Below are 19,290 nucleotides of genomic sequence, written 5' to 3'. Positions count from 1 at the left end.
CCACATCTTTTCATTCCAGGTTTTTAGAAATCTTCACTCACTGCTTTTGTGTGCTTTATTCATGTCCATCTCTTCTGTATTGCTCATTCTACCTCATTTCAAAACAGCTACCTCCTAGGCCAGGCGACCTCATGGCACTGCACTGCCTCAAGCTCCTTCAGATTATGAAACATTGCTTCTTAGTACTCTCTAAAGTTCATTCACTTCACTCACTTTCTGGCCAGTCTGAATACCATGGTTGGCCAGTTCAATCAATGTTTCTCTGTTCCTTCACATATCTGACAATTCATCCTGTATAAATTCTACCATTCTTATTAAAAATCCTCAACTTCTATCTTTTCTATTCTAGACCCTACAGAGTCCCAACTATTGTAAGAGAAAGCCACATATTCAGGTTAACACAGCCCCAGATTGGGAAGCCAGTGATTATGCTTCTCTTGTTAAATCCTTAGGGTACCTCTGGACTCCATCTAGTCCATGCTGCCCTCACTCAATTTTGTATTGCCAAACCCATTTTTTATTATACAGAAGGTTAAGCCATTAAGAAGATGCCAAACCTGTGCCCTCTCTCTTCATTAATATCTTTGTATGTATTCATCCTTTCTTATCTGAGATAAAAAGATATTCTTCCTCTGTTGCATAATTGTTTTTCCTACTCAGTCATGACTGTGATGTGAAGTCACTTCATTTCTTCCTCTTCCCAAGTACCTTAGAGCAGACATTTCATTGTTTCTTTGCCCTATACCTGCATTCAATATGGGGAAAAACTCTTCATTTGATGTTTATTTATATCTCCAGGACTATGTCTCTGATGAGCGTCTGACTGAACACACTACCTTTACATTACGAACTCATTTTTTTACCCCCTTAAATTTGGTGCCTGTCCTCTCCCTTGAAAAAGCATTCTAGCAGGTTACAAATGATTTGATTGTCAAGTTAGTACTTTTTTCTCTCTTGTTCTCTCACTTCCCTAAAGCACTCCACTCTGCTGCCTAAACTTCATTCTTGACTCAATCCCTTTTGCTGCCTTTCTATGATGGCTTATTATCTTACATCTTGTCTATTTATTTTTCACTTTTCAACTTATCTCCTTTCCTGGTTTATAAACACTAAATGTTAATGTGTCCTAAAGTTTAGCCATGAATGCTCTAATCGATCCCTTCCCCTAACATCCCTTTTTATTTTCTTGGGTTTCAACTTCTACTATTATAACTTTGATCATTTTCTTACCTTAATCTATTCCTTTTCCTCAGTGCTTTTTCTGGGAGGCCCAAATGTAATTTGACCATCAGCTCAAATCTGCTAAATACCCACCCCTCATTTTTTTCATTTCTTAACTGTCTTCTGGCATTTCTAATTCCACTCTGGAAACTTTAATTTCACAGTTGCTCAGATTTAATACTTCTTTCCTTTGTTCTTCTTCACCTCACACATTCAATGCGAAGAATCAAGACAGAGCCCCCACCTTGACTACTAATTATCTACAGGAATTTTGGAAATTGTTTAATTTCTTGGAATCTCAATTACTGATCTATAGAAGAGAGAGATAATAATGCCTACATTTATAAACATCATTGAGAAGTAGGTGAGAATCAAAGATAATTGATTCCAAGTACTTTCAGACACAAAGCTTTATGCAAATAAAATTGCTGAGCTCTCTCTTCTTTCATGTGGCTCTTGAATTAGCCCTGTTCTATCCCTCCTATGGACACCCTAGTTTGGCTCTCAGTTATCACCTCATACAGAAATTACTAATACAGCCTTCTAACTCTGCTCTGCGTGTTCTTTTACTCTTTTAGCTTTTTCCAGCCTCCTTCCACTCTCAAATTCTATTTCTTTATTATATCATTGGTTCTCCCTGCCTATAGAATAAGGCCCAGATTTTGTGGTTCGTTCTTCAACGCCTGCCACATCTAACCTCCATTTACATTAAAGGCATTCTCAGTATCTGTCCATAGATATTAATGTATCGTTGAGTAAGTCAATTCATCTTACTCTCTCTTGACTTAATGTTTTTGCAAAGTAATATTCCTCTCTTCCATGTGAAATGTCATCTCCTCTTCTTCTTTGCTTAAGTATAGCACAGCACTCTTTCAATACTCTGCTCAAATACCTCTGAAAAGAAATCTTCTCAATCTCTCTCTCTTTAAGAATTTTATAGTGCTCGACAGTACCTTTTACTCAGCACTGATTACATCTTTGATGTTTGTTTTATTATTGAGTTCATATGTAGCTACTTGGCCTCTGAAGTTTTTACATTCTATATGTCCACATATATAATAAACTGGAAAATATAATTATACATAGAGTGACTATGTGACTTGTGCTAGAGTAAATGGGAGAACTACTAACAGTTATATCAGACAACAGACATAAACTGGGACAGACAGTCTAGGCAAACTGGGACAGTGTTTACTCTAGTTACATCCTTCTGTGATATTAAACATATCTACCAAATTATGCAGCTCCCACTGCACAAATGGGAGCTTTAGTTTGGGCTGATTTCTGCGATACAAGCTGAGAAGTTTCCAGTCTTCCTCAGCAGTAGCCTTACTTCATAGTACTATGTTGATACTGCATTTGGCAGTATCTCTTGACTTTTTTGAACCACACTGCCACAAGTGGTTGTTTTGTCCTAAAACAGAATAATAACCAGCTGTTGGATAGGCAGTTTACTCTGAGGAAAAGTAATTTTCAATGAATGAGAATACAGGCCAGTTCAGTGTTGGTTAAAAGACAAGATAATGCTGCTCTGGTCACAAATGTTCTAATAAAAGTCCAATGTGAGTTAGTGACACCCATCACAGCAATGGGACAGCCTTTGTTCCTCCAGAGGTTGTTCTCATAAACTTACTGGTATCTGAGCATCCGTGTATTTCTTAGTGAGGTCAGACAAAAAAGCTGGCAAATTAAGCTTTTGTTTAGCCGTGATCTTAACAATGGTAGTCACCTGTTTTCTGCCCTAAGAGGTTGTATCCTTTAACTCACATTTAATCACAAGTTTAGGACACAACCCAATAAAATGAGTTATGGCATAAAATTCAAGAGTGAACATTTATTTGAAGATTTAGAGTAATGCTTATCAATCAAACCCAGGCAAACACAGATCATTTAACATATTGAACTGGTATTTCATGACACGTTTAATTTGTCTATGTTTAAATGAAATGAAAAGTGTTAGAAAAATGTAAAAGATAGATAGCAAATCTTTTACCTATTTACGGTACTACATTAAAAATGAATATTCATAATAATGTACCTTTTTAAAATTTGAGAATCTTGATCTATTTATTTTAGAACTTTGGATATATACTATCTCTCGTCAAATCAGTTTGGGGATTAAAATGAAAAAATTATGTTTCTGAGAAGGAGAACTATGTAGCATTAGTATAGCAGAAAAATAAAAGTCAAGGAATATGTGCTGTAGAAAATCGATTGCAGAGGTATTACAGATGCATTGATAGCTATATTTTCATATAATATTACATGTGGCACATGTCAGTGTTTAGTCACTTCCAAGGGCCTCCAGCAATGTTCATTACTGTGATTTACAAAGATTCATGTTTTACCATGAAAGTTTAGTTAACAGCATAAGGCGTTCATCCAGTGACAAAGAAGGACTGATAGCCATTTTAATGCTATTATATGAGCCAGGTTACAGTCCTGGAAATAACTCCAATGTTTACAACATTTAAAAAATGACATAAAGTAATAAAACAACATGTCTGAAATAATGCTAATTAATAGAAAAAATGACTGTTTTATTGTACAACTTATAGTTTTATATCCAGGGGTTGATAACATGGTTTGTGAATTATTTAGATTACTTGTTCTTTTTCTCTTCCTTTCAGCATTTGGATAACTCACCAACATTTGTTTAAGAAAATAGTATAGGAGTGGGAAATAAATAAATTTTGGATGAAACTAATGACTCTTTTTGTAAAAGAGTGCTTTTAACATTGTGCAAATGAAGGCTGTTTGGGAGTCAGCAAGTTTGGTTTTAATTCCTGGCTGGGTTACTTAGAGAGGGTGAGGAACTGACTAAAAGTCACAAAGTTAGCAGTAAGCTAAGCTAGAATTTAGACAAGATCAGCCTTCTCTGCACTGTTGTGTTTCTACTATATCGTACTGGTTCCTGGTTCTGTTATCGTCAAACATTAAGGCATTAGGCAAATCACTTTCAATCTCTTGTCGATCATGTTCTCATGTGTAAAATGAGACAAACAGTGGTTTTCTACTTAGCATGAGCCTACAACCTCCAAGAAGCCTTTATAAATGGTAAATATATGCCAATGTTTTTTAAGAGGCTGTATTTAATCAATGGCATTACTTTTATGCATTTAAAATATACTATGAATGACTTGACTACAATATTCCAATAAGATTTGAGCTAAAAATGTCTGAATGCATCAAATACTGCAACATCAGTGGTGCAATTTAATAAGTTGTCTATATTTTCAAGCATTAAAATGTGTTTTTCAGGTAAATGGCGTTTAATTTTTAATTCTCTTTAGATGAGACATACAATACAAAAAGTTGGGAACCACTCATTTGATTTTTCCTTAAGTTTCCTGCCACTTTCAACTATCTATCATTTTGTGATTTTGTTTATTGACGTTTCAGTTGGGTAGTTTTAGATGAGACTATTTATGCAGCAAATATTTACTAAGCATTGTGTTTGTCCTTAGGGGTAAAAACAATGAATGAGACGAACATGCCATCCCCTGAAGTTTCCATACTGATATCACATTTCACCAAGAATTTTAAAAAATGAATAAAGTTTTCTGATTTTGTCTTTAAGTCAGTTCCTTTATAAAAACTCCATCAGTCAGTTCCACCTCTTAACCAGAGTTAATAGAAGAACATTTTAAATCTCACAAAGTCTGCTTATTTATTTGCCCCATTGATACCATTAATCATTCCATTTTAAACATAAACCAAAATTTCCAATCGCCCTAAATATTTACTATAGTCTGCTAAATACATCCCATAGTTGGTTAATAAAAATTTAAATAGGAAACATAATTGTTTAAAATATATCTTTTTGCTTTACCTTTGTGTAACACAGTATTTTTTAATAAACAGTATCTTTCTCAAAACTTTCTATAATTCTAGTGTTTTCCACAACAATTTCATTGCTTTTACATTTGGGTTTGCCACTATCAATACATTTATAACCTAATTTTCCCTTTGATTTTGGCTTTGCTCAGCATCTTCAATGGTTAATCCATCTGATCCCTTTTTAACATACTTTTCTTCCTTTACAAACCCTGGTGCAATTATGTTGTTTGTCAAAACACACCGAGCCCCATGATTTTCCCTGAGTTTTCATTATTTTAATAAATTTCTTATGTGGCTTTATATCCATTTGATGGTAACTATTTTATCTATTACTAATCCATCTTTTCTTATTTTCCTCAATGACTTACATTTTTTTTTCTTGCTCACATAATAGTCCAAAACAACTATATAGGCAGGCAACTTCTTTCCATGCCTGAACCAGGCTTTACCTATCCTGGCCTCTCCATTGCCTAGGTACTGTGTGTATCCAATGGCAGTTTAGAATGTGCATATATAAATTATGCACATGATTATATAGTATATAATAATACAATTATTGCATAAGTGTGCATGTATAAAGTAGCAATTGCTTTTACTTTTTTAATTCTTTATTGTGGTATAATTGACACATAACATTATATTAGTTGTATATTAGCAACTGCATTTTAAAAATATAAAGGAAGTAAAATATGAAAAAAATATCATAAACATTTTCCAAGCACTTCCAAAATGTTTGTTGCCATTTCCTGCATGGATCAGAGGCTGATCCACACCCCCCCACAACCATGGGGTGCACAATGGGCCCGACCACCTAGGTGAGATGCCTTCCTGCTCTTCATGTAACACGATGCGTTTTTAACTTGACAGTCACACAGTACAAATTACACATTTTGAGATTGCTTTTCTCACTACAATTTGATGTTCTTTACCTGTCCTCACTCTATATCAGATTTTCTCCCTATTAAATGTGTACACATTCAAAATTCAAGTTCAGTTACAAGCTACTGAATCACAGATATTTCAAGGTTAACAGCAAGAAAAAACTGAAAAAGGAAAAAATGATGTGTGACATAAATTCAGATATAAAACAAACACCATATGGTATACAGTTAAGAGATCCACCTTTGCTAGAACTCTAGAACTTTACCTTGCATTAAGATTTTGAAAATCTACCACACATTTTTCTTTTTCTCCTGTTAACAAAACAAATATCATTTTTCCTTCAGTCTTTGCCAAAGATAACACTTGGCAAAGAGTCAGTGTTCATAAGAATTTTTTTTAAACCAGTGAAACAGATGAATGGCTTTTTTATTAAAATACAAATATTGTAATCAGCTGAAAGCAGAGAAGGTAGGAATATAACTAATAATTCTGACTTACTACTTAATATAAAAAGGTATTTTGATTTTGAATCAGCATTATTTTGTTTGTTAGGAAAGTTTTAATAGAGTCACCACCTCTAGAAAATAGAGCAAAATAATCTGAATCCATTTGCAAATTAAAAGTACCTTTGGCTAATAACTTCTAATATGATTACGAAAAGCATGATTACTTGTATCATTTAAAATACATTTCCTTATATTTTTCTTCCTCCAGTTTTGAGTTTTTTTTAACCTCCTGAACTCAAATTCAAAATTTTAATCTTCTAACAACCACAAACTATTTTAATATTACTTATAAGCCAAAACATGTCACAATAATCAGCTTATTTTTAGTTGTTTTGTATTTCTGCCAGAAAAGCAAATTATGGTATGTGGAATTAGTGGAGAAAAGAACCTTATAAGTGAACAAATTCATTATTGTTATGAAGCAATAACTACTGCTAAAATTAAAATTCTATCCTCTGTCTCCCAAAACAAAATGATGTATTTATTTTAACAAAGAAAAGTTACCAAAGTCACAAGGAAGAAATTACTCAACAGTTGGTGCTGTGAGTGGAATAACCTTCTTTTAAAGAGGTGACAGAGGAAAGGGTCTGCACACCTAAGACACATGTCACGTGCTTGCAGATGCTCAAGGGAATTATCTCCTGCAGGCTTTTATTTATATATTCATGTGGTTCTTTCATTTATTAACTTTCCTGAAGATATGTTATACATATAAGTAAAATGTACACACATAAGTAGAAATACATACATATCATCCATTTCATGGCTTTATGTAACATTATAAATGATAAGTTAGGGAACAGTAATTAAGAAGGAATTAGAGCAGAGAACTCAGTGAAGTGTTAAATATTTTATCCAGTAGTTTTCATAATTGTCCCCAATGAAGGGAAGAAAACATCTCATTATATTAGAAATAATATTTTACTTTTAGGAATTTAAATTCAAATATGTTATCCACAATAGTAAATTAAAGATGACATTTATAGAAGAAATCTTAGAGAGAAATCACCATGAACTTCAACTGTCTCAAAAACATTTAGTGATATACATTAATAAAATTCCAGCTCTTAGAACAGAGAAAAGAAAACCATAAATATCCAAACAATACAAAAAAGCCAGTTTCACTTATTTTCCCTTCTTTTTACTATGCTTCTGAAATGCAGCCATCTAATAAAACAGCTTCTTTAACGAGGGTGTCAAACTATTTCAGTAAGGTTTAGCCTAATCTTTCCCTTCTTCAAGCAGCTCATCAAAAGTGAAGGCCATCTTTTGCCGCCTCTGAGAAATAAAAATATTGTGTTTCAATGAATCAGTTTTTCCTTGAGCTTTCTTTAAGACAGAAATAAGACTAAGGAATACCTTAAGGGCAAAGTTCTTATAAAAAACATTTGACTTCAAGATAAAAAAAGTTCTGTAAGTCTGTGAAATGATTTCTGTATTTACTATCCAGGTTAGGCAATGGATCATATATTCCTGACTCTCGAGTGCTATTCATGCAGCAGCTGCAAAGCAAGAGGCCAGACTTGCTAAACACTTTTTTTTCCCTCCCAGCAGCAGCCTTTGAATCCTTTCCTCGCTCCTTTCTGGCTTCTGTCCTGGCAGCACAATTGATTGCCAGGAAAAGTTGAGGGCCACAGCTGCCTGTCCTTCTGTAATCTTATTCTCCATGGGCCCTGTTCTCCACAAATATTAACTGGACTGAGGAACCCCTTGAGCAGCAAACCACTGAACAGCCTGCCGGTATGCTGTTCTGTAGCAGCGCAGGCCACAGGACCAGAACGAGGAATTCTGGGTTCCAGACTCAGCTCTGAAACAAGGTGTTGCATGACCCAGGCAGATTGTTTTGCCATCTCGATTTCTAATTCTTCATTGGAATTGACTCCAACAAACGTCAATTCCAATGACGTTTTGCTAGTTCCAATGGCTTTGCTAGTTCGACTTTACCTAGATTTTATAGCATCTACAGTATGTGATAATGGGGGTGCTGGGGATGCACTAAATTACGAAGAGATAAGAATTGTCCTTAGGAGTGTAAACTTGGGTAGAAGACTGGTAGAAATCACTTTTTTAACATCAAGAAAATACGTCTATATTATAGAATATAATGCAAAATTCACACAAGTTTTTAAGATAAAGCATAAAACCCTAAGGAAATGTATCTGTGGTAGATACTTGGGGAATTCATACACTTTGTTCAAGAGAAGTTGCAGAATCCCTGGGCTGCATGTATGCTGATGCTTCTTTTTGTTCTGACATCCTGTGCTGTGATTTTGCTGACAGAAAATACTGGCACTTATACCAAAGGCAGGTATTTTGATCCTCTTGCAATAATAAGAATTTTAGAGCATAGTATGAACAATGACTGATATTTACTTAGACATTTATGTCCAGGTTTTACTGTGAACACCACCATGCAATTTCTAACTCAAATCAGTGTGAACAATTTAAGAATGGTAAGACTACTTTGTCCTTTAGGAAAATCAAGTGTTTTGGAGAAGAGTAATTTTTATTTTATTTTACCTTTTTAAAAACTATGTATCCGTAGCTCTAAATGATGAGATGGTAAGAATAGCAATAATAATAATGCCACTTATTACCAAATTGCAAGTTTTGGGCACAAATACCATCACAACCCTTGGTAATTTGACTAATAATATCTTACTTTTTTTTCAAGCTTTGAGGAAGACTGCCTCTTTTGTAAAATTAAACATTCAACTTAGAAATCCACACCTAGATTAATATGTTTTTCCTCTGTCTCTGCCTACTAGGAACAGCAAGCTCCACGAGGCCTCCTGCCCATTCCTGGTGATCTCTGCACCTCGGCCCCTGGCACAGAACAGGAGCCCCACAAATCTGAATGAATGATCTGCATGAATGAGCGTCAACACGTCGGAGAGCTTTGTGAGCCATCTCTCTCCTCAAGCTTCTCCCCTTGTCCTCTCCCCCATGCTAAAAATCACTTGGTTTCCCACTTTGGAAAAATATGAAGCAAATCAGACTCTTTCCAACCCCTTCTTTTCTGCAAGGTTTTCTTTATAAACCACCACTGTCCAACAGAAATGCAGTGTGAGCCACACACACGGTTTATGTACCTAGTGGCCACATGCACGAGTCAGTGAACTAACTTTAATAATGTATTTTATTTCACTCAATATTCTCAAGTTATTTTCGTTTCAACCTGTAATTAATATAAAACTTAGTGAAAGCTGGCATATATTTTACTGGGCTTCATTCAAGACTAGCTACGTTTCTACTGCTACACAGCCCCATGGGGTACTGGCTACCACACTGACAGCAGCTCCATCGCCTGCGTTTTCCCCAGTCCTCAGGGTAAGAATTATAATCCATCCAATGGCAAACTCCACTACAACTGGAATCTTAGTGTTTTCCTGAGACGGGGGGGGACATTGTTCCCATAAATTTCCCCTCCTTTTCTACCTTCTTTAAATGAGTTCTTAATACTGATTCCTTTCTCTCTGAGGATATATTTCTAGCACTATTATGCAGCATCAGCAGCAAGGTCAGAATTCTTAGTTTTTACTGTTCTATTACTCAAAAAAGAAGCCCTCCAATAGCATTTGTTTCTTAAAGTTTTGATCATTTTGATCATTAGAATCTTATACATTTCTCTTCTTTTATATTAAATTAGAACAATAAATCTGCATATAAATATTTAAATCCAGCTATTATTTAAAATACTAAGAAAAATCAAGGGTCATGTTTAAAATGAATTCTTTTATTAAGTTTGGTAGTCTAAATTTTTTCATTTTTAGTCCTTTTATGGAATCCTTCCATGGAAATTTATTATATTACCTCTTTATAGTATTATTTTCTTTATCTTCAATTAGATTACAGTTTATATATTTTATTTAAAAATCTTAAATAGTGTTGTGTGATAGTATGCAACAGTGGGAACATCTATATCCATAACCCATATTCATACAATACTAAAATGTATTATAAACCTCAGAATTTGTGCCTAGAAATGTTCAGCAACCATAATGTGGAACCTAAATATATTTAAAGTATATTGTGTCATTATATATTAAAAATTAAATAATGACAGTGTCATCTAAATATATTGAAAATTAAGGGACATATGCATATTTGAATGGGTTTTCTCTTTTGTTTCAAGATAATGAACTTAATTTTTTAAAAAGTTTTTAGTCACTCTTACATAGCAAAATAATTTTGGTCAAAATCAAATATCTTTTTAAAATTTACTAGAGAGAAAAAAAAGAAAAGTAAATAAAATTTACTGAGAAAAGAGAGCTAGGTAAATATAAAATGAAAGCCATTTAGTATTTAAAAATCAAAGAAAATGCTCAGTGTAAGATCTGAAGAGGAAATACAGAAGAGACCATATTTTGCTGTGTATAATGCACACTTTCTTGCCCAGATTTTTTAAAATAAGGATGCACATTATACATGGGTAGTATTAATTCTGTATCTATATAAATGTTTTTAAGTCTTTTATTTATGCTTATGAATTAAAAGTACAACTCTAGAAAGCAATAATGATATCCATATGCTAAATAATACCCTGAAATACAATGATTGGTTTTGTTTCTAAATAGAAGTAAATAAATAATTAAAACAAAATTAAATGATTAAATTAAAATATTATTTTCCTGAAAATTTGGGCCAAAAATATGAGAGCACACTAGAAAAGGGAATACATTATACATGGCAAAATACTGTAAGTTCATGAAAAATAGACTACTGAATGTCTTAGGAAAATGGAACCCTTGTTTACTGATCCTATATATGAACACATGGAATGCAAGTAGTTCAATTATTGTTTATTGTTTAATTGTACAATATATGGGGTGATTATTTGCTTTATTATCAAGGCTTCCTCATTCTACTTTTATGTTCATTTTATTGCATTTAGTCACATTTACTTAGAATTTCATATAAGAATATATTTCTAGATTTTAATTCACACTTTATTCCATTTCCTTCCTACAAACAAGAAGTTTAAAAGCTAAAAATACCATCTAAATACTTTAGATGAGTAAGAGTGTTTGTATCCACAAAATATGTAATTGGTGTATATTTTCTGTACAAACAACACATAAATAACAGCCATTGTCTTTATCAGCACTATAAATAGGGAATAACAGTAATTATGTAAGTTGTTAGACATTTTGGGGCAATGATTTTGGCAATATTAATTAAGCAGCTTTAAATTCCTTATTTCTTTCTTTTGATTCTATTTTCCGGAATCCATTCTAAGTACATGATGTATGTCCATAGGTATACATCCTCCTATATTTCTACACACAATGCGGCAGAATGGCCTAGTGGTTAAGGATATGGTCTCTGGAGACCCTCAGCTCAGTACTGACTCCACCACTGACTAACTGCCTGATGCTGAGCGAGTTATTTAAATTCTGTACCTTAGTTTCCTTGTTTATGACAGGGAGATCATCTAAGTATCTTATAAAGTCTTTAATAAAGATTAAATGAGGTAATAAGTGCAAATCACTTCCACTAGTGAACTTAATAAATGTTCACTATTATCACTGTTAAGTTCACAATGGGGCTAATTATAATAGTAAAAAATGAGAAGAGCCACAATGCTCCATAGTACTAAGACTGGTTGCACGAACTCTGCTATATCCACTAATGGGGTGTCCAGGCCGCTGCATGTGGCCCAAGATGGCTATGAATGCAGCCCAACGCAAAATCGTAAATTTACTTAAAATCTTTTTTCCCTTATCAGTTTTTGTTAGTATTTGTGTATCTACATGTGTGGTCCAAGACAACTCCTCTTCTTCTAGTGTGTCCCAGAGATGCCAAAAAGTTGGAAACCCCTGCCAGGAAGGTGAAATCAGTAAATTTTACCAAAATATACACAGTATCTAGCACAGGAATAATTTCCGTAAGTGTTCGGAGCAATGTGGATTTTACTGTGAAATACAGAAGATATACACTGGGTCACATTTTAATATCACTGAAACTGGCATGTCTCTTATGGCCCAGGGAGTGTCATAGTTTAATGGGTAGTGTGTGATGCATATTGTATTTGATGCAGTGTGTTGTAGGCAAAATAATGGCCTCCCCAAATGTCCTTGTCCTAATTGCCCAAAACTGTCGGTACCTTCTATAGCAAAACAAACTTTGTACGTGTATTTAGATTAAAGACCTCGGGATGGGAAGATTATCCTGGACTATCCATGTGGGCCCAGTGTGATCACAAGGGGCTTTATAAGGAAAAGGTAAGGGCTCATAGTTAGTAGTAAAAAATATGACAGAAGCAGAGGTTGAAATGATGCAAAGAAGGGGCCAGGAGCCAAGGACTGCAAGCAGCTGAAAGCAGCAGCTGAAGCCTGAAGCCTCTAGAAGGAACCAGCCTTGCTGACAGCTTGACTTTGGCCTGGTGAGACTAACTTTAGACTTCTGACTGCCAGAGATGTAAGATAATAATTGTGTGTTGCTTTAAGCTACTAGGCTTTTGGCAGTTGGTTATAGCTGCAATAGGAAACTAATTAACACAGTCTTAAACTGTTTGAAATGGGGTTCTTTTTGACTTATGGGCAACATTAAGTCCCCAGTGCTTTCTGAATTGCCACTTAGCATAATTGGCAATCTGTATGAAGCCACTGAGTGAATGCTGATGAAATAATATATACTCATTAAAATGTGTTTAAAAAGAGTAAAGTAAAAAAAGTTATTGATAGAAAAGAATTTGCTGAAAATGAAATTAATGGGCAAACATCAAAAACACTCATAAAAATTCCAGAAGAAAATAAATTAAAATAGAAAAAATGATTGTTTCTGCATGTTGGGATGGTAAGTGACTAATTTTCCTTCCTTTTGAAACATGAAATAAAAAGCAATGTGTACAATATTGGTAAACTCCATCTCTTTATGCACCAATAACTATAATATAAGGTCATTCAAGGTCATTCAAAGCCTTCAAATTCAAAGATCTGACATTTCACTAACTATACAGTCATCGTGGATCTGGGTTCATGTTACAAGCATGGGTCAGTTTTAATCACAGTAAAGTTACGATTATCATCTTTAAACACCACCCGCCTCGCAGCCACTGTGCAGCAGGGGGACAGAGAGGTAGTGATTTAAGCAGAATCTGATAGCTGACTCAGTTGGAAGGAAAAAGGCCAAGAGGAGAAAAACTGGGAACCTGCAGCATGATTCTGCTTCACTTGAATGTGGAAAGAGACCAGAGAGTTCTTCTAGAGTTATGGTTCTTTGACCTTGGAGAATTCCTCTACCATGACATTCTGAGCATTGGTCTCTTCCTTTGTATTATGAGGGAAAAGGACCAAATTATCTCTAGGATTCCTGCTAGCACTAAATATTCTGTAAATAATAGATGTGCAAATATTTACACAAACACAAGGACATATAGGCTCTGCTTATAAAATAATAAGATTCAAAGAGGCAAAGGCCAGAAAAAATACTTTTTCACTATTCTCCAGTCTTCCTTTGTATTCATACAGGGATTGCTGTGACCGGTGTGAAATAGGTTTTTGCATTCTGCAATTTTCCACTAATACCATCACCATCAGATATTTCACAGTACCTTTTTTCTCATGACGTCAAAAAATAAACTGCACAGCGTATTAAAGGCTTAAACATGTGAAGGGTGACAGCAGCAGCCCGTCGTCTGGTTAGTCGCTGAAGCTTACGGCTTGTCACTTGTCAGCTCTTTGAGGCATGCATTCATGACCTCGGGTTAGCTCTCTACTTTCTTCTGTGGAAATCCAGCACATTAACAAAACCTAACAGCTTTCCAACTAGTGCAACTCTTGATAATGTCTCCATTCTTAGGGTTTTAAACAAGATTCCCTTTCTGGAATATGTCACATGTGAAATTTTAGTGGAATCTTGAGATGTCTTAGCATATTTATTATCTTTTTATTTATATAACTTGAAAAGAAACTTGTTATTTACTCCATAACCTACAGAACTTAAAAGTCTGTAGGGTGCAATAAATCATGCACATATTAAACTCTAATTCAGAACAGAAATGCAGGAGAAAATATGACTGTTACAATGGATTGAACTTCGGAGGAGAATGAGAGGTTATGTCCAGCTGTCCAGAAAGAGAATGGTCCAGGTTAAGCTTACAGGGTATATGGCATTGAAGGCTGTTTAGGTCTTAAACTCAAAAAACTGAGGTGGAAGTGGGGGGCTTTCTTGATGGAGGTAACAGAATAAACAATACCCTGGTGGCATGAAAAATTGGGGGTATGCATGGAGAAGAACAAAGAGTGAAATTTGGTGGCACGGCTAGCTTCAAGTTGGGGAGCCATGGGATAAAGGCCAAAAAGACAGACAAATCCAGTTTGCCAAGGCCTTGAATGCCGACCTACAGAAGCTGCACTTGATTCAACAGACAGGAGGGAGGCACTATAGGGCTTCTGAGCAATTATTTAACTGCCTTTCATTCATCCCTCCTTTTTAAAGGTGACAAAGATAATTTTGATTTTGTATTCTAAAGGGCAATATAATTTTTTACTCAACAAATGAACAAAATTCTAAGTAACCTTTGTATGTATTAACCAATGAATTGGAAAATATTTAAACTTTACATGTTTGAAAATCTGAAGGGAAAGATTTCCTTTATTGCTCTACTTATGTTGGAAGAGCAGTGCCCCATTAAGATATTGGGATAAAAGCTGCACATAGAAGGAGCCCAGAAGCCCAGTCATCTGGAGCACAGAAAGTGACTGGGCCACATTGACTTTATCCTGTGGCCCCAGGCTTCCTGCCCAGTGTCAGGCCTTCTGGTCATTAGGGTTTGGCTCTGGCCCTTTATACACAGACCCTGGTCCTTTACCTGACTGCTCTGGGGCACTGGCCCTGAATTTAGGTTCTGTATGTGAAAACACAATACTGATTTAGCATGGTGCTTTCCTTGTGTTTGTATGAAGAATGTGTGTGCAATTATATATGAATGTATAAATATACACACCTTACACAAAATGGTAATAACTCATCCCATTATCTTATTGCTATTTTATAGTGAAAGCTACTTTTCCTAAATTTTGTGAGCAGTTCAAGAGCAGGCTCACCATATAGTATCATGCATCCCAGCCAGTACTCAATTAATATTTATTGATTAATTGATTTAAGAAATGTTCTTTAGCCTCCAGCATATGCTGCATTTCCTTCCGGAATCAGGAGAACAGCTGGTTAACATATTTGGCATAATGGGACAAAAAAGTATGGTTTCTATTTTCCTTCAGATGTATAAAAGGCAAGACAAGTTGTTTTTTAAAAGCTCCTGAGATAACTGAACTCATCATATGAAAGCAATCTATCGATGTGCGTGCATGTGTGAGAGAGAAATCAGCCAGCTCCCAAATGCAAAATGAAGAAGTAATGTGCTAAATATTAAAATACAAGTGATGTTAGCAGATGGCAAGAAGTTTGTCAGCTAGCATGATTTTTATGTGTAATATTTGAAACTTACCTCAATAAAGAAGATGCTGGCTGCTGACGTTGGGTGGTGATACATATAGACTGTCACAAGAATGGCTGCTGCTATAATGAGGACCAGGATGAGAATTCCAACAATGAGGCCCGCGTGCAGGGTCCCCCCTTTCTTCTCGGCTGCACTGTCATCTGTGGAAGCTGAGAGAACAACGCGGCTGTTAGGACATCCGGGTTGTATTCTTAAGCTTGCATTTTCATTAGAAAGGGTATTTATATTGTTAATAAAGTACTGTTAGATCTTTTTTTGCTTCCTGTTCAACTTTTCTTTTCAGTGCCACCCATTTTAAAAGTCAGATACTCTTCATTTGGGCAGTATAAAATCTATGCTATTAATGATTGAAATACATTTATCACTGTTTTAATTTATAGTTCAATAAACAAGATCAATAGCCTTTATTCTAAAAGTACTATAGAAAATCCAAACCTCTAGCTAATAAATTTAACTTTGATTTTTCTCATTAAACCACAAGCACTTTGGCATATGAAAAATTGATTACTTTTTGAAAGCTCCTCTCTCGTTTTCTTTTGGAAATTTTAAATTGGAGAATATTGGACATCTCTTGGTGGACTATACTGGCATTCTCAGAAAGTCTGCATAAGTTCAAAGGATAATTTTCAAAATCTGTCTTAAACTGCAGCGCTCTCTATAACAGATGGAAGCTAAATGAGCCTCCAATAGTTTTATCACTATCTAAAGGAAATGCAGAACATATAAAAATAACCCACTATGCAACAAACCAACACAGTTTTTCTCTTACTTTTACTGAGATGCTTTCCACTGTAATACTCAGAGAGGTATTTCTGAATTTCTGAACTAATAACTTTCCAATTTAAAGTCAATCAACCAAATAAAAGTAATCTTTAAAGTCTTATCTGGTTCTAAAATTCTATAATTTTTGATAACTACTCAGACATTTAGAGGAGATCTTCTTAAAGTATGTGCAACAGGTAACTGTATCTTATTGCAAAATATTATTGGTATTTTTAAATTAGAAAATAAGACTCACAGAAGTTTTAGAACAGTAATTCCTAATTCTTTTATTACCCACTTATCTCTTTATTATTTTCACCCTTTGCCTCTATGTTTTGAAGATTTTTTTGGTCTATTAAGCCTCTTTAAGAAGCTACAATTTACTTATTTTAATTTTTTTGTTATTAGAAAACAAACATGACCACCTACCAGAATATGTGGTCAATACTAGGAAACAGAATCTAGCTAAAGCAAAATGACACGATCTCCCAAATGTCCCACCGTTCCTTTAGATACTGTTGCTATAGTTTGTTTACTCTGCTTAAGATCCTCAGTTATCCTGCAGTAATCTTTCTCCAAATCAAATAAACCTCGAAATCCTAAAGCATTCCCTTACCTAACAGAAATAATTCATTAATGAAAGAACGTAAAATTTAAAGAGTAATTCATTATAAAAAGTTCATTTACAGAGAGAATGCTGGGAAGATGGCAGTAAAGTATCAGAAATCTGTCTCCCCACCTAGATCCCAACAGCACTGGCCAAATCCGCCTAAGGCAATGATTTTCTACTGATGTGTCACAAGAATTTGAAAACACGAAATACTTTTCTATTTAGTCGAGGGCACTGACCTTCTTTCTTTTCCCTTAGACTATCAAATAAAAAACTGACAACAGCCAATTCAACAATATCTGTCTGATGTGAATACATCTGAGTTATACCTTTTTTTGGTGAGACTGGCAAAAAATATATATTTTTTGGTGCGCTACAGAATTTTATTAATTACTTTATGTTCGCCATGAGATGGAAAAGGTTGAATGAAGATTGCTGGTCTAAGATAACTATTTTGTAACTCTGGATTCTATTGAAGGCTTGCAACTTCCAGGGGAAGGCTTGGACTGGAAATTGGGGTTGATTTTAGTCAATTTCACTTTTTAGCACAGTAGTAGCTGTCTATCCTTCACCCCTCACTCCTGGAACAGGCAGCGAAGCACCTGCTCTGATCACTGATTCGTGTTTCTGATCCCAGAGGTTCAGACAGAAAGACAGGCAGCCACCTCCCAGTGACTGCAAGCCCCTCGCACTTTGGCTGACCCGACTTCCAAGGGAATCGGAGAGCCTGCATGTTCCATTTTGCTCTCCCTTTACTTTTCTCATTTCCCCCCTTCTTGGAGCCAGCTATGAACCAGTAGAATACTCAAAACAACTGTTTATGTGGGTAACACTGAAAAGTGGCAGTGCATGCCCAGGAAAAGGCTCAGAAAAGACTTGAGAGGACCCTAAGTTTATACTTGAAGCTGAACCTCAATACAGAGACAGCTTGCCACAAAAAAAAAAAAAAGACAAAAAAAAAGCAACAATCAAACCCAATAAACTCTAGTAGGGTAGAAGAATTTGATTTCCAGATTTACTACATTATTAGATTCAAGTGTCCAGTATTGAACAAAAATTCACAAAAAAAGTATGGTCCATTCAAAGAAAAATAAATCAACAGAAATTGTCCCTGAAAAGGACTTGATAGTAGATATATTCGACAAAGATTTTAAAATAGCTGCCTTAAAGATACTTAAAGAACTAAAAGAAGATGGACAGAAAGTAAAAAAAAAAAGTGTGAGAACATGGAAATATAAATGAAAAGATAGATATTAAAAAACAAAAAAAATTATGGAGCTGAAAAGTTTAATAATAAAATAAATAATAAAATAAAAAAGTCACCAGAGGAATTCAAAGGCAGATTTGATGATAAAAGAACAAATCAGCAAACCATAAGCTAGAACAACCAAAATTATCGAGCCTGATGAACAACAACAACAACAAAAAAGACTGAAGAAAAGTGAGCACAGCCTAAGGAACTGTGGGGACCATCAGGTGGACCAGCAGATGCATCATGGGAATCCCAGGGGGGAAAAAGGGAAGAGCATATTTGAAGAAATACTTATTGAAAACTTCCTAAATTTGATGAAAGACATTCATATAAATTAATACTACCTCAAGGAATTTCAAGTAGGATGAACCCAGAGAGACATACACTAAGACAAATTATAATCAGACTTTCAACGACATAGAGATACTCTTGAAAGCAGTAAGAAAAATGTGACATTTCACTTGTAGGTGATTCTCAATATAATTATTAGCAGATTTCTCAACAGAAATCTTGGAGAAGGCAGTGGGCCAATATATACAAAATGTTCAAAACAAAACAAAAAGACAAAAGAACAACCTGTCAATAAATAATCTAATATCTGGCAAACTGTCTTTTATAATTGAGGGAGAAACTAAGATATTGCCAGATAAAGTAAAGCTGAGGGAGCTGGTTACAACTAGATCTGCTCTGCAAGAAATGCTCAAAAGATTCCTGCAGGGTGAACTAAAAGAACACTAGACATAACTGAAAGCCA

General features: G+C 34.9%; 1 protein-coding gene across 2 annotated transcripts in view; it reads right to left on the bottom strand.

Moving 5' to 3' along the window:
* Window positions 1-19,290, bottom strand: part of PLXDC2 (plexin domain containing 2) — a 416,215-nt gene that overhangs the window by 19,791 nt on the left and 377,134 nt on the right. For both annotated transcript variants that reach the window (XM_037147415.2, XM_053654762.1), the window contains one exon: window positions 15,901-16,061. In XM_037147415.2, coding sequence (XP_037003310.2) covers window positions 15,901-16,061 — 161 coding nt within the window. The remainder of the gene's footprint in view (window positions 1-15,900; window positions 16,062-19,290) is intronic.

The sequence above is a fragment of the Artibeus jamaicensis genome, unplaced genomic scaffold (genome assembly GCF_021234435.1).
Source record: "Artibeus jamaicensis isolate MK-2021 breed Jamaican fruit bat unplaced genomic scaffold, CSHL_Jam_final contig_867, whole genome shotgun sequence".
Classification (NCBI taxonomy): domain Eukaryota; kingdom Metazoa; phylum Chordata; class Mammalia; order Chiroptera; family Phyllostomidae; genus Artibeus; species Artibeus jamaicensis.
This window is presented reverse-complemented; position numbering and strand designations above follow the sequence as displayed.